This window comes from Cnephaeus nilssonii (assembly GCF_951640355.1).
Source record: "Cnephaeus nilssonii genome assembly, chromosome: 6".
In the NCBI taxonomy this organism is placed as follows: Eukaryota; Metazoa; Chordata; class Mammalia; order Chiroptera; family Vespertilionidae; genus Cnephaeus; species Cnephaeus nilssonii.
In genome coordinates, this window is record NC_137077.1 from 90,443,187 (window position 1) to 90,456,532 (window position 13,346).

Here is a 13,346-nt window from a genome sequence, read left to right on the forward strand (position 1 = left end):
CCATGCTCAGACCTGACCCTGGCTTCTGGTGCAGGAGAAGGAAGTCCCATGGGCCTCCAGGACCTCTGACCTCATGCCCCACCCCCCCTTCCCTGGCTGCTCTGGCACCTTGGGCCCCACAGGCTGCCTCTCATGGGCCAGGCTCATTCCATCACAGCCTTTGTTCTTGCTGCTCCATCTGCTTGAAAAGCTCCTCCCCTCACCCCACCTCTCCCACCTGTGCCACCACCCTCCCTGCATTCAGTTTGAGCATCACCTCCTTACACAAGCCCTCCCTGCTCACCTAGCAAGGGAACCTGCCAGCCACTGTCTAATCCTTACCCTATTTCATTTTCTTCAAAACACTTCTCAGTTTCTGAAATTACCTTATTTATCCATTTCTTCACTTTTTCTTTCTTTCTTTCTTTCTTTTTTTTTTTTTTTTTTTTTTTTTGCTTATTGTGCTTTATTGACCCAGCCAATCCTCCTCCCGGATAAGCATCTGAGGGCAGGGCTCTCTGTCTCCCATTCTCCTGTGTCCCCAGAGTCCAGCTCATGGGAGGTGCTCAATATTTTGTGTATTGAGCAACTGGCTTACAGAGTTTTCATTTTAGTAGAGAAGGAAGATTTAAAAAAATAATTAAGAAGACAAATAAAGAAGATAATATCAAATTGAGAGGAAGGTGCTATGAAGAAATAAAACAGGGTGATAAGATCAGGAGGGACTGGTGTTAAGGTGGACTTTTTTGTTTGTTTATTTTGTTTGTTTTTTAGATAGGATGCTCAAGGAAGGAACCTCTAAGGAGATAGCATTTCATTTCAGATCTAAATAATGAGAGTAACCCCGCTGTGCGGAAAGCTGTATGGAAAGGAATTAGCATGAGCAAAGGGCCTGCGGTGGACTGAGCCTGCCCTGTGCAAGCTACAGAAAGGACGAGAGGGTGGCTTGAGCATAAGCCAGAGTAAGGCAGGGACCAGGGCAGGTGGGGCAGGAAGTGTGGCGTGGCTTCTTCTAAGTGCAGTGGGAATAGCCACTGGAGGGTCTTATGCAGTAAACACACACACACACACACACACACACACACACACACACACATTTTGATGCAGGGGGCCGTTTATATACGTGGATATGTGTGTGCAGATGTAGATGTATATGTACATGTGTGTGAATGTATCCTAAGTACATAAGTGTGCATGTGTGTGCATGTATCTTTGCGTGCGTCTGCTTGTGTGTTCAGGATCGTCCCTGGAGGTCCATGCATCCGGGCACACGCCTGTGAACACCCGCCAGTGCCTCTCTGTCTCCCTCTCCCGGACAGATCCTCAAGCTTTGCCCGAAGAAGAAGAGCTCCTCCACATACACCTTCTGCAAGTCGGTGGGCCTGCTGGGCATGCAGTTCCACCTCTTTGAGAATGAGTGTGAGTCTCCGGGGGACCCAGAGATGCGGCACAGGATGGCTGCGGGGAGTTGAGGGCTGTAGGGAGGGGGGAGGGGCAAGCAAGCCGGCTGCCTCCAGCCTCGCCCGCTGCTGCTCACGGCCCATGGGCCTGGGTCTGGTTTCCAGATTACTCTCATGGCATCACCCTGGCGACCCCGCTCTCGGGCTCTGAGAAGAAGCAGGTGCTGCATTTCTGTGCCCTGGGCTCAGACGAGATGCAGAAGTTTGTGGAGGACCTGAAGGAGTCCATCGCGGAGGTGACGGAACTGGAGCAGATCCGGATAGAGTGTAAGGACACCGTCAACCCAGGCTTCCTGAGGTGGTCGGCAGGGCGGGCGGGCCAGCTCCCAGTCAGCAAGGGACAGAGTGGGCTTGTAGACAGACATGCTCTGCCTCCTTCCCCCACTTTGGAGTGAGTGCGGGGTGAGCCAAGGACCCTCCTGCCTTCCGGAACCCTCCTGGCCCACTGCACCGTCGCAGCTCCCCGCGGCTGCACTGCTCTTCGGTTTCTTCTCGCGTAAAGCGAGGTCGGCTAGAGCTGTGTGCGTGTGCGCACCCGGCCAGGCCGTGGGCTGCAGATGCGCCCCTTGCAAGTGAGAACTCCGCTGGTTGGACGGGACACTGAGCGAGCTGGCCAAGGCAGGCCTGCAAACCAAAGAGGTCCGGACCCGGCTTCTCTCCCATCAGATTCCCTGGTAGCCTCTTCCCCTGGATCCAGTCCAGGTTCACACATTACATCTGGTTGTTTCATTTCTTTCGTCTGCTTTCGTCCCGCCTAGTTTTTCATGGCGTGCTTTAGAAGAGCCCAGGCTGGTTTTCCGCCTGCCTCTCCCCGTGGTCTTTCTGTTCCTCTAAGGAAGGCCTTGATTCTTGACTGCTCCAATCCAGGCGGTTAGAAAACATGGGACTCTGGTTTACTGGTTGCTTTTTTACTTATGTCCATTTGCAAGCTTTTACTGTTTAAGCACTGCTGTGGCTTCAGATAGCCTTTCAGACAAGAATGGATTCAGAAAGTAAAACAGAACATAAAACTAAACTTCAGGTCTGCCTTACACAGCCACTTAGTTGAAAAGTATTTCTAAAATCATAAAAATGTACCCTGGCTTGGTAGCTCAGTTAGGTGGAGCACCGTCCCATACACCAAAAGGTTGCAGGTTCGATTCCCAGTCAGAGCACATTCCTAGGTTGTGGGTTCAATCACTAGTCGGGGTGCATAAGGGAGGCAACCAATCAATGTTTCTCCTCTTTCTCTCTCTCTCTCTCTCTCTCTCTCTCTCTCTCTCTCTCTCTCTCTCTCTCTCTCTCAAAATCAATAAACATATCCTCTAGTGATGATTAAAATAAAATCATAGAAATCTACTACACAACAGGAGAGGCAGTGGGAGTTTTTGAGCCAGGGCTGTATTACATAGTATTGCTTTTTAATCAGTGTTTGGGATCACCTACTATGTGCCAGGCAGTTTCTTATGTTCCCCTAATCCTCACACAGATGCTGCGCAGTGGGTGCATTGCCCCCATTTGCCAGATAAGATAGAGACGTTAGCGGGTATGTCCAAGGTCATGCATATTAAAAGCAGAGGAGCTGGAATTTGCATTTGTCTGATTTTGAGGTACTTTCCACTCTGGGAGGGAGAACAGAGGATTTGTTGACAATCTCCTAAGAAAACAACCAAAAGTAAATCAAGTTAAAACAAGAAGACTGCACTAGACCAGACTGTATAACTCCAGTCACTGGGTGGAGGGAGGGTGTGTAAATTCCCTTCCGGCACTCGTTGGCCTGCTAGAGCTCACAGTGTAACCAACAGCCTCTTTTCAAGAGGACTGGGCTGTGTGTTCAGAGATGCTACCTCAGCCATTGATGTTGAACATTCTCAAGGACACACCCTGAAATGGCTTCACTTCTCTCATTGTCAGAATGTCACAGGTGGCTCCACACTGCCCTGAGGAGCCACAGTGGGCCCATGGGCACCAGCCTTGCTGGGAGGGGCACCTTTTCCCATCCGCCTTTGAGCAGACAACGTATATCTCCCCCGAGTACAAAGGAGTAGACATCGCCAGAATCTGTATGCCAGGAGATGAATATCCTCTCCTGCTGTCTAGAGGGGAGGGACGTGGGGAGAGACATCTAGCTCTTATTCTTCAGATGAGGAGAAAGGAAAGGCGAGCTGAGGGAAGATGCAGGGCTGGGTGGGGAGGCAGGGGGTCAAGGAGAAAGGAGGAAATGAAAATCAGCCACAGCTACCGTTTACTGAGCACCAATTTCCCCAAAGCCGAGAAAACGCCTCTGCGGGGAGAGAAACGAAGCTCAGTTCAGTAAAGGTATTTCCTATTGATTGATGCTGTGATTCAGGCAGTCAGGACAAATGGTTTTGGTTCGGGGGTTTGCAGTCTGTGTCCCTGGATTATAGACAACCAGAGAGGCAGGAAATGGGACCCAGGAGAATAGCTTTAATAAAAGGAACTTGAGTTATGTCTCCTGGAAGAGAGAAGCTGGAGTGATTTAATAATGACTGTCAAATCTCCAAGGATGGTAACTGGCAGTTCTCTAGCAGCACCCAGAGAACAAGGAGGAACGGGTTTACAGTCTAGAGAGAAAAATTGAAATTGAGTACCAAACTCAGTTGAGTACCAAGACAGATGCCCTGGCCATGCGGGCTGTGCAGCACCGACAGACCCCCTCCTCCCCGGGCACGTGGGTCTCTCCTGGGGAGACTCAGAAGACACTGTGGAAGCACCGCAGGCTGGGGGCTCAGAGCCCTGGGGAGCATGACGGGCGGGCTAGATGTCGCCAAAGTCCGCTGTGCCAAGTGCGTCTTACACGTTGTAATGAAAGGTATTTATTGGGCACTTGCCACCGCCAGGCCTTGTTCTAAGTGCCTCTATATGTTTTCTCGTGTAAATCTCCTTAATGATGCTTTGAACTGGGCACTGCTGTCCCTCAGGTGAGGCATGGAGAAATTCAGTAACTTGCCTAAAGCTACACAGAAAGCATCAGAACCAGGATTCAAACCCACACAGCCCTCCTTCCTCTTCTCAACCTCTTCTACAGTCAAGCAGATATTTCATCCCCATATACAGATGAAGAAACTGAGGCTCCAGAGGGTAGTAATTGCCATGAAGTGGGGTGCCAGACCCTGAGGCCCACGTTTTGTAGCCTGTGTCAAGGATTCGTCCTCATCCTGCTCTCTCTGCTTCTTCGTTTTTTTTCTTGTGGTTGAGGTTAGGGTTTCTCTCTGTCCATTCCCTAGGGGAGCTGGAGAAGCAGCAGGGAGCAAAGACACGCTCCTTCAAGTCTGGAGGAGCCCAGGTGGATCCACAGTTGAAGCAGGGATCGCCTACAGGTGAGCCTTGGCCCTGCTCTGGAGTTTCAGGCCCCAGGCCTGGATGGCTGGGCCAGGGAGGGCACGGAGGCCACTTACCGCCCCTGGGCTTGGCTTCCCGGGGATTTGGGTGAGGGAAGTGCTCGTTTCCATGGCCATTTCTCCCTGCTGAGGAGCTCCAGGCTTACTCCCATGGGGCCTTCAGAGTGGGAGTGAGGAGGAAGGAGAGAGACTGCCCCACGGCCTGGCGTCCACCCGCTGCCCACCATGGGGAGTCAGGCCTGAGCCCTGATAGCCCTGGCCCTAGTGAGGACGCCTTCTGCCCTCACACACCCAGGCTCTCGGAAGACTGCTGGTCACGGGGGTGTTGAATTATTCACTCCAGACGAATGAAGCCAACTTTCGGCTTTATACCCACATTGGCCATGCTCCTAGGCCTGCTCCCGGACACCTTCTACCTCCCTCCCTTGCTCTCCCCTCACCCCCACCTTCAGGGAGGACTTACTCCACCTTCACAGTCCCAAATGAAAAAGGATTAGGAGAGGTGGCATGAGAATTAAACCCCATCGCATCAAACCCCCAGCAAACTACCCAGAACTATGCGCTCATTAATTCATTCAGGCACCTATTCTTACGTGCAACAAACATGAGTGCCTGCTGTGTGTCCTGCGCTAAGCATGGCGGAGCCAGGGTCCTAGCAAGACATCGGCTTGAGCCGAGAAACTCCAGTGGGTTTCATGCTGGTCCACACCCTCAGTGACGGCCAGAATGCCATGCTGCTGCAACAGAGGTGCTCACAGGGCGAGTCACACCAGCTGGGAGATGGGATTCATTTTCTAGGCCGGACCGAGGGCTCTTTGAGCTGCATGGAGATGCTCACTGTGATGTCACCTTCTGTACTGGAGTTTGACCTGCCATCATGCATTCGTGATTCTCCCCACCCCACGCCCCGCCTGCTTTCAGCTGGCCCTTTCTTTCTGTCAGGTCACAGCTGCTTGTTTCCGCAGCTGTTGAACTCCAAAGCTGAGTCACAGCTGTGAGTGACTCCCTGACAGCCCACTGCACACTGTGCAGCCCAGCTGCCTCTCTGAAGCTGCAGCCCTGGTCAGACCAAGCGTGCGTCTCCAGGCCTGTCCCCCAGGCCCTGTCCCTCCAAGCCCTGTCCCCCAGGCCCTGTCCCCCAGGCCATGTCCCCCAGGCCCTGTCCCCCAGGCTCTGTCCCTCCAAGCCCTGTCCCCCAGGCTCTGTCCCCCAGGCCCTGTCCCCAGGCCCTGTCCCTCCAAGCCCTGTCCCCCAGGCTCTGTCCCCCAGGACCTGCCCCCAGGCCCTGTCCCTCCAAGCCCTGTCCCCCAGGCCCTGTCCCCCAGGACCTGTCCCCAGGCCCTGTCCCTCCAAGCCCTGTCCCCCAGGCTCTGTCCCCCAGGACCTGCCCCCAGGCCCTGTCCCTCCAAGCCCTGTCCCCCAGGCCCTGTCCCTCCAAGCCCTGTCCCCCAGGCCCTGTCCCTCCAAGCCCTGTCCCTCCAAGCCCTGTCCCTCCAGGCACTGTCCCCAGCTCCTGTCCCTCAGGCCCTTTCCTCCAGGCCCTGTCCCTCCAAGCCCTGTCCCTCCAGGCCCTGTCCCCCAGCCCCTGTCCCTCCAAGCCCTGTCCCCCAGGCCCTGTCCCTCCAAGCCCTGTCCCTCCAAGCCCTGTCCCTCCAAGCCCTGTCCCTCCAAGCCCTGTCCCCCAGGCCCTGTCCCTCCAAGCCCTGTCCCTCCAAGCCCTGTCCCCCAGGCCCTGTCCCTCCAAGCCCTGTCCCTCCAAGCCCTGTCCCTCCAAGCCCTGTCCCCCAGGCCCTGTCCCTCCAAGCCCTGTCCCTCAGACCCTGTCCCTCCAAGCCCTGTCCCTCAGGCCCTGTCCCCCAGACCCTGTCCCTCCAAGCCCTGTCCCTCAGACCCTGTCCCTCCAAGCCCTGTCCCCCAGGCCCTGTCCCTCCAAGCCCTGTCCCTCCAAGCCCTGTCCCCCAGGCCCTGTCCCCCAGGCCCTGTCCACCAGGCCCTGTCCCTCCAAGCCCTGTCCCCCAGGCCCTGTCCCTCCAGGCCCTGTCCCTCCAAGCCCTGTCCCTCCAAGCCCTGTCCCTCCAAGCCCTGTCCCCCAGGCCCTGTCCCTCCAAGCCCTGTCCCTCCAAGCCCTGTCCCCCAGGCCCTGTCCCTCCAAGCCCTGTCCCTCCAAGCCCTGTCCCTCCAAGCACTGTCCCCAGCTCCTGTCCCTCAGGCCCTTTCCTCCAGGCCCTGTCCCTCCAAGCCCTGTCCCCCAGGCCCTGTCCCTCCAAGCCCTGTCCCTCCAAGCCCTGTCCCTCAGGCCCTGTCCCCCAGGCCCTGTCCCTCCAAGCCCTGTCCCTCCAAGCCCTGTCCCTCCAGGCACTGTCCCCAGCTCCTGTCCCTCAGGCCCTTTCCTCCAGGCCCTGTCCCCCAGCCCCTGTCCCTCCAAGCCCTGTCCCCCAGGCCCTGTCCCTCCAAGCCCTGTCCCCCAGGCCCTGACCCTCCAGGCCCTGTCCCTCCAAGCCCTGTCCCTCCAAGCCCTGTCCCTCCAGGCACTGTCCCCAGCTCCTGTCCCTCAGGCCCTTTCCTCCAGGCCCTGTCCCCCAGCCCCTGTCCCTCCAAGCCCTGTCCCTCAGACTCTGTCCCTCCAAGCCCTGTCCCTCAGACCCTGTCCCTCCAAGCCCTGTCCCTCAGGCCCTGTCCCCCAGACCCTGTCCCTCCAAGCCCTGTCCCTCAGACCCTGTCCCTCCAAGCCCTGTCCCCCAGGCCCTGTCCCTCCAGGCCCTGTCCCTCCAAGCCCTGTCCCCCAGGCCCTGTCCCCCAGGCCCTGTCCCCCAGGCCCTGTCCCTCCAAGCCCTGTCCCTCCAAGCCCTGTCCCTCCAGGCACTGTCCCCAGCTCCTGTCCCTCAGGCCCTTTCCTCCAGGCCCTGTCCCCCAGCCCCTGTCCCTCCAAGCCCTGTCCCCCAGGCCCTGTCCCTCCAAGCCCTGTCCCCCAGGCCCTGACCCTCCAGGCCCTGTCCCTCCAAGCCCTGTCCCTCCAAGCCCTGTCCCTCCAGGCACTGTCCCCAGCTCCTGTCCCTCAGGCCCTTTCCTCCAGGCCCTGTCCCCCAGCCCCTGTCCCTCCAAGCCCTGTCCCTCAGACTCTGTCCCTCCAAGCCCTGTCCCTCAGACCCTGTCCCTCCAAGCCCTGTCCCTCAGGCCCTGTCCCCCAGACCCTGTCCCTCCAAGCCCTGTCCCTCAGACCCTGTCCCTCCAAGCCCTGTCCCCCAGGCCCTGTCCCTCCAGGCCCTGTCCCTCCAAGCCCTGTCCCCCAGGCCCTGTCCCCCAGGCCCTGTCCCCCAGGCCCTGTCCCTCCAAGCCCTGTCCCCCAGGCCCTGTCCCTCCAGGCCCTGTCCCTCCAAGCCCTGTCCCTCCAAGCCCTGTCCCTCCAGGCACTGTCCCCAGCTCCTGTCCCTCAGGCCCTTTCCTCCAGGCCCTGTCCCCCAGCCCCTGTCCCTCCAAGCCCTGTCCCTCAGACCCTGTCCCTCCAAGCCCTGTCCCTCAGGCCCTGTCCCCCAGACCCTGTCCCCTAGGCCCTGTCCCTCCAGGCCCTGTCCCCCAGACCCTGTCCCTCCAGGCCCTATCCCTCCAAGCCCTGTCCCCCAGACCCTGTCCCTCCAGGCCCTGTCCGTCAGGGGCCTCCAAATGCTTGATCCCAAACACTGGCCCAGCTCCCTTTTGTGCTACAGAAAGCAGAGGGATGAGAGCAGCGTGGGAGCTGACAACCTCCCCCACCCCAGGGGCGTGAGACTAAGAGGGGTTCTGGCAGAGGACCCCGGAATGCCTGCTGGGTGGGATGGGCAGGGAAGGAAGATGACTGAGCCAGAAAAAGTCATCACGTTGTCCCTGGGGGTCCACAGGGTCTCTGGGGCTGCGCCAGGCCGTCACCCACCGTTGTACAATTCCAGAGCCGTCATGGGCTCTCGGTGCCAGGCCCTGCGGTGAGGGCTTGGAAGCCTCACTTCACTGAAGCCCCACCAGCGGGCCAAGCAGCAGGGATGGGAACAAAGAAGGGACGTGGCCCCTCCCTCACACAGGGAGCCTGTTGGAAGGAGACGGATGAACGTGGTGCCCACTAATGCCCAGTAGAGCCTCCTTGTGTTTCTGGGAGCCAAGAACCCATGCCGGCTCATAACCAGCCTGCACAGTCCGTGTCGGAGGCTCCACAATGCCCACGTTAGACGGAACCTCAGAGATCTTCTGGTCTGTGGAGGCTCGGAGAGGTGTAGCATCTTGCCCAGGGTCACACAGCTGGGCTCCCCTGCCAGGCCACTGACCTGGCTGCATCTCAGTCAGGAGTGGCGTGGCACCCAGAGTCTCCCCCACCACGCCGTCTCGTTGTAGGCATGCTCAGTTGGAGGGGTAGGAGGGCAGGAGGGGCAGGGGTTTGTACCGGGAGGGTGGAGAATGAGCCCTGTGCTCTTTGCATTCAAAGCCAAAAGGGAAGCTGCGCTGGGCGAGAGGCCTTCGGAGAGCACGGTGGAGGTGAGTGGAGGCCTGGTTGCCCCGGTGAGTGGTTCTGTACCCCCGCTTGTCCTTCTCACTGTCTCTGTTGTTTCTCTTCTCAGGTATTAATCAATGCCTCCCCAGCCCGACTCACCATTTTACCAATTTCAAGAGATACAATTAAAAGTTACCGCTAGCATGGGTAATGCCACTGTTCAGCGCCTAGTTAGCTGCAGCACTTCCTCCCAGCCCCGGCCTGGCCCAGCTGATTGCCCTCCAAGGCCCAGCTCCCAGACTAACACCCTACAGATGAAGGCCTCCCACACGCCCCCCAAGCCCACGCCAGCAGCACACTGCTCACTGACCCCCCTGTATCAGAGAACCCAATATCCTCATGCCTCTTGGACCCTGCCCTCCGGTGCCTCTTGGAGAAGCTGGAGGTTAGAACCGCTGGTCCATCTGGAAAGTGGGCCACAGGGTAGGGTGTGTGCAGGAGAAAACGAAGCAGAATACATTGGGGTTGTCTCAGGGGTTTTCTGGGGGGAGAGCTGATCTCCCTGGAGACTGTCCATGTGAGAGGGGAGCCCATCCTCAAGCCACATAGGAAGGACTGGGGGAGTAGCAGCAGCAGCCACTCCTCCCCAGGCACCAAGAGTCACCTGCTTGCTGCTGCGAGCCTTGCTGAGCCCCTGTCCCCCTGCACTGGCTCCCCTCAAACCCCAGTGAGCCTCCTCGCTCCTTTTCTGCCAAGCCTCCAGGGACCACTAGCTGCCCACACAGACACCTCCTTTCCCACCCCACCCCACCCCCAAGCTGGAGGAGCCCCCACGTAGAGGTCTGGGGAAGGAGCCCTGCCCCCACCAGCCTGACTAAGCTCAGGGAAGCCCCAGGATACCCAGGGGAGCCCAGTTTCTCCTCGCTCCCCGTGGCCCCCATCTCCCACACACCTGTGTCTGGAGGAGGCACCTTTACACCGAGGAGCTTCCTGCCCCAGCAGCTGACAAGCCCCCAGGGTGGGTATTCCATCCCCTGCCCCCTCCGCTCCCCATCTTCCTGCAGCTGCCCATCCTCTAGCCTTGCAGATAAACACACGAAGTTGCCAGCCCTCGGGTGTGTTCTGCCAGCCTGCCCGCACCTTAGCCGGACCTGCGCAGGGAGGACAAGCACTCTGATGGCCGTTCTCCCCTCCAGCCCTCCCCAGAGGGCCATGTGGCTATCTGCAAGGCTGCCACCCCCAGCTAGCCCCAGGGCCCTGCCAGCCTCTGCTCCCCGCCCAGAGGGCAGCCTCGCTGCCCCGCCCTCTCAGCTGGACCCTGAGCTCTTTTGTCCTCTGCCCTCTCTCTGTCACTCCTCATTGCCTGGCCAAGCCCCTCTGGCAGGCGCTTCTCCATCTTCCGGGCTGCTACTCATGTTCCATCCTCAATCCTTCTCTCTCTCTCTCTCTCTCTCTCTCTCTCTCTCTCTCTCTCTCCTTTCTTTCTTCAGCAGGGAGGTGAGAAGGGGGTCAGAATGAGAAAACGTTTTGCTGTCACTTCCTGCTTTTCACTTGCTATTGAAGATAAGGGGTCAGGCTGGGGTGGGGAGGAGGGAGGTGAGACAATGGAGGTGGGATCAGAAAGGGGAGGTGAAGAGGGGGGCAGGATGAGGTCCAGAGCTGTGGGCTACATGGGGGAAGCTGGGGAGGAGGGGGAAGAGGGCTCAGCGGGTCTGGACTGGGGCCGCTAGGCATTTGCCTGGGGATGGGGCAGCCATAGAGTCTCGGTGGGTGGGGGAGTAGAAAGGACACAAGCCCGCCCCTGCTGTCTTAGCCACTTCTCTCCTGGGAAATAGGTCAGAATATGAGCAGGTGGGGAAGGGAGCGTGTTTCCCCCCACCCCCAGCAGCAATGGACAGAGGCCTTCTGCCCAAGTGAGGGCCACAGAGGGCTCCCCAGGAGGGAAGTGGCCCAGCCACGCTCTCTGCCCGCCCTGTGTCTTGGCAGGGCCGTGCAGGGCTCAGGGGCCCCTTCATTAGTTTGGGGGGATCTCAGGCCTGGAAAGTGCTGCCAAGGCTGGAGGTTGAGAATGAAGAGTAAAGACTGCAACATGCTGAGCATGGCTGGGGCATGTGACTATGGAAGGGCAGGCAGATGGGGCTCAGAGCTGTGGAGAGGGACACAGTCCACTGGGAGAGGGGACCCAGGAAGGGGGGGGGGGGTCCCTGAAATTGCACCTTTTGCCAATAAATAGGGTTAAGATCTGCTGGTTAGGGCCCTAAGATCGTTTTGGCCTGGGCCTTCCTGGTCTAGGCCAGGGGATAAGGTCCCCTCCTGTAGCCTGGATCCTCCTGGGCTTGGAGCAGCCTGTCCTGGGTGGTGGTTCCAAGGACAGTAGAAAACATCCTCAGAGAGCAGGGGCGCGGCCACCCCCAAAGGGCTCAGGTGTTGGGAGGTGGTTGTAGTATCTGGAGACTTTCGGGGTGGGGTGAGGAATTAAAGCCCTCTCCTTCCCCATCCTCTAGCCTCTCTTCCACCCATTTCCTCCCCCTCCCGCTGCTAGCAAGAAGAGGCCAGACTGGTTCATAGTGATCTCCATGGCCCGAGGGCGGGGACCACCTCCTCATTCCCCACCTAGGAGATAGGGATTAGGGTCCTTTCTGGGCACCCCCTCCTGCAGCAGAATAAGTTTAACCAGGATCCAGGTTGGGCCAGAAAGGCAGCTGGGGATCGAACTCTGGCCTCTGCTCTCTGGGCTGCTCTTGAACGTGTGGTCATGGCCTTGGGAGTCTGGGGGCGGAGGGAGGTGCAGATCACCCCTCAGGGTCCCTGGCATTCTGGGGTTTGGGTGCCTTCGCGCTGTCTACAGTGACCACGAGGCTTCCCCTCTAACAAAGCCAGAGGAAGGAGAGGGCTGGGAAGTCTCAGGTGCTTACCCCTGTCTGAGTCCTCCCTTGGCTCTCAACACACCAGGGAGGCAGGGAGGGAGCAGAGACCCTGACCCCAATTTTTCAAGCTCAGAAGCTGGTAGAGAGGAAGGTGGGGAGAAGTTTACCCATAGCCCAACCGCCCATCTCACAGATGAGGAGACGGAGGCCGAGAGAACTGAGGCTGCTCATGGTGGGTGGCAGAACACATCAGTCTCTTGACTGCAGGGTGGGAACCTCTGTCGGCTGCCAGTTTTCCTCTGGTGGAGAGCTGGGGAGTGGGTCAAGGTGAGGGCTGAGAGCCCCTAATGGGCGCAGGAGCCAGGGAAGGGGAGAAGGGAGGCTCAGGGTAGCCAGTTCTAGTAGCTGGGAATTAGTCTTGTAACATTTCATGCTTCTCTGGCTGTTTCTAAACTAGGTGTCAATTCACAACAGGCTTCAAACGTCCCAACACAACTCCGGGCTGGGGGCCGAGAGGAGAGCTCCGGTGCCACGGCCAGACCCGCAGCCTAGCCCCCTGAGAGAGCAGCCCCCGCCGCTGCCGCCGTCACCACCCACACCCCCAGGGACCCTGGTGCAGTGTCAGCAAATTGTCAAGGTCATTGTCCTGGACAAGCCCTGCTTGGCCCGCATGGAGCCCCTGCTAAGCCAGGCTCTCTCCTGCTACGCCTCTTCCTCCTCCGACTCCTGCGGCTCCACACCCCTGGGCGGCCCGGGCTCCCCGGTCAAGGTCATCCACCAGCCCCCGCTGCCCCCGCCCCCTCCCCCCTACAACCACCCTCACCAGTACTGCCCACCGGGCTCCCTGCTGCACAGGCGCCGCTACTCCAGCGGCTCCAGGAGCCTGGTGTAGACTGTCCCCACACTGCTGCCCCGGGGGGCTGCCACCAGGGTCCCTGGGCTGTACCCAGGAGCCCCGGCCGCCCCTTCCCTGCTCCCCGCACCCTGGCACGCTGGGTTCCTGGTCTCCATCACCATTGTTTTGGAAAAGAACCCCAATCCCTGGCACCTGGGTTTGCCTCACCGGACATGCTTCCCTCACTCAGTTGAACACCCCCTCCCTTAAATCTGGAGACACCACTGCACCCTCCTGGGCCCCGCACAGCCGCAGGGCCCGGCCGCCGCCTCCTCCTGCCACCACTCACCACGTGGACCATGGACTGCAGGGGACAAGAACTGAGGACCTACCCAGCTTCTGGGTCCT

At 58.9% G+C, this 13,346-nt stretch overlaps 1 protein-coding gene across 2 annotated transcripts in view; it reads left to right on the plus strand.

Annotated features, from left to right (window-relative positions):
* IQSEC3 (IQ motif and Sec7 domain ArfGEF 3) overlaps window positions 1-12,995 on the plus strand; it is a gene marked incomplete at its 3' end in the record, with an annotated part of 108,418 nt that extends 95,423 nt beyond the window's left edge. The window contains exons 10-14 of one of the 2 annotated variants that reach the window (XM_079775968.1): window positions 1,299-1,398; window positions 1,545-1,706; window positions 4,667-4,759; window positions 9,231-9,304; window positions 12,561-12,995. In XM_079775968.1, coding sequence (XP_079632094.1) covers window positions 1,299-1,398; window positions 1,545-1,706; window positions 4,667-4,759; window positions 9,231-9,304; window positions 12,561-12,995 — 864 coding nt within the window. The remainder of the gene's footprint in view (window positions 1-1,298; window positions 1,399-1,544; window positions 1,707-4,666; window positions 4,760-9,230; window positions 9,305-12,560) is intronic. The other variant, XM_079775969.1, reaches the window with a different exon arrangement.
* Between the last annotated feature and the right edge of the window lie 351 nt (window positions 12,996-13,346).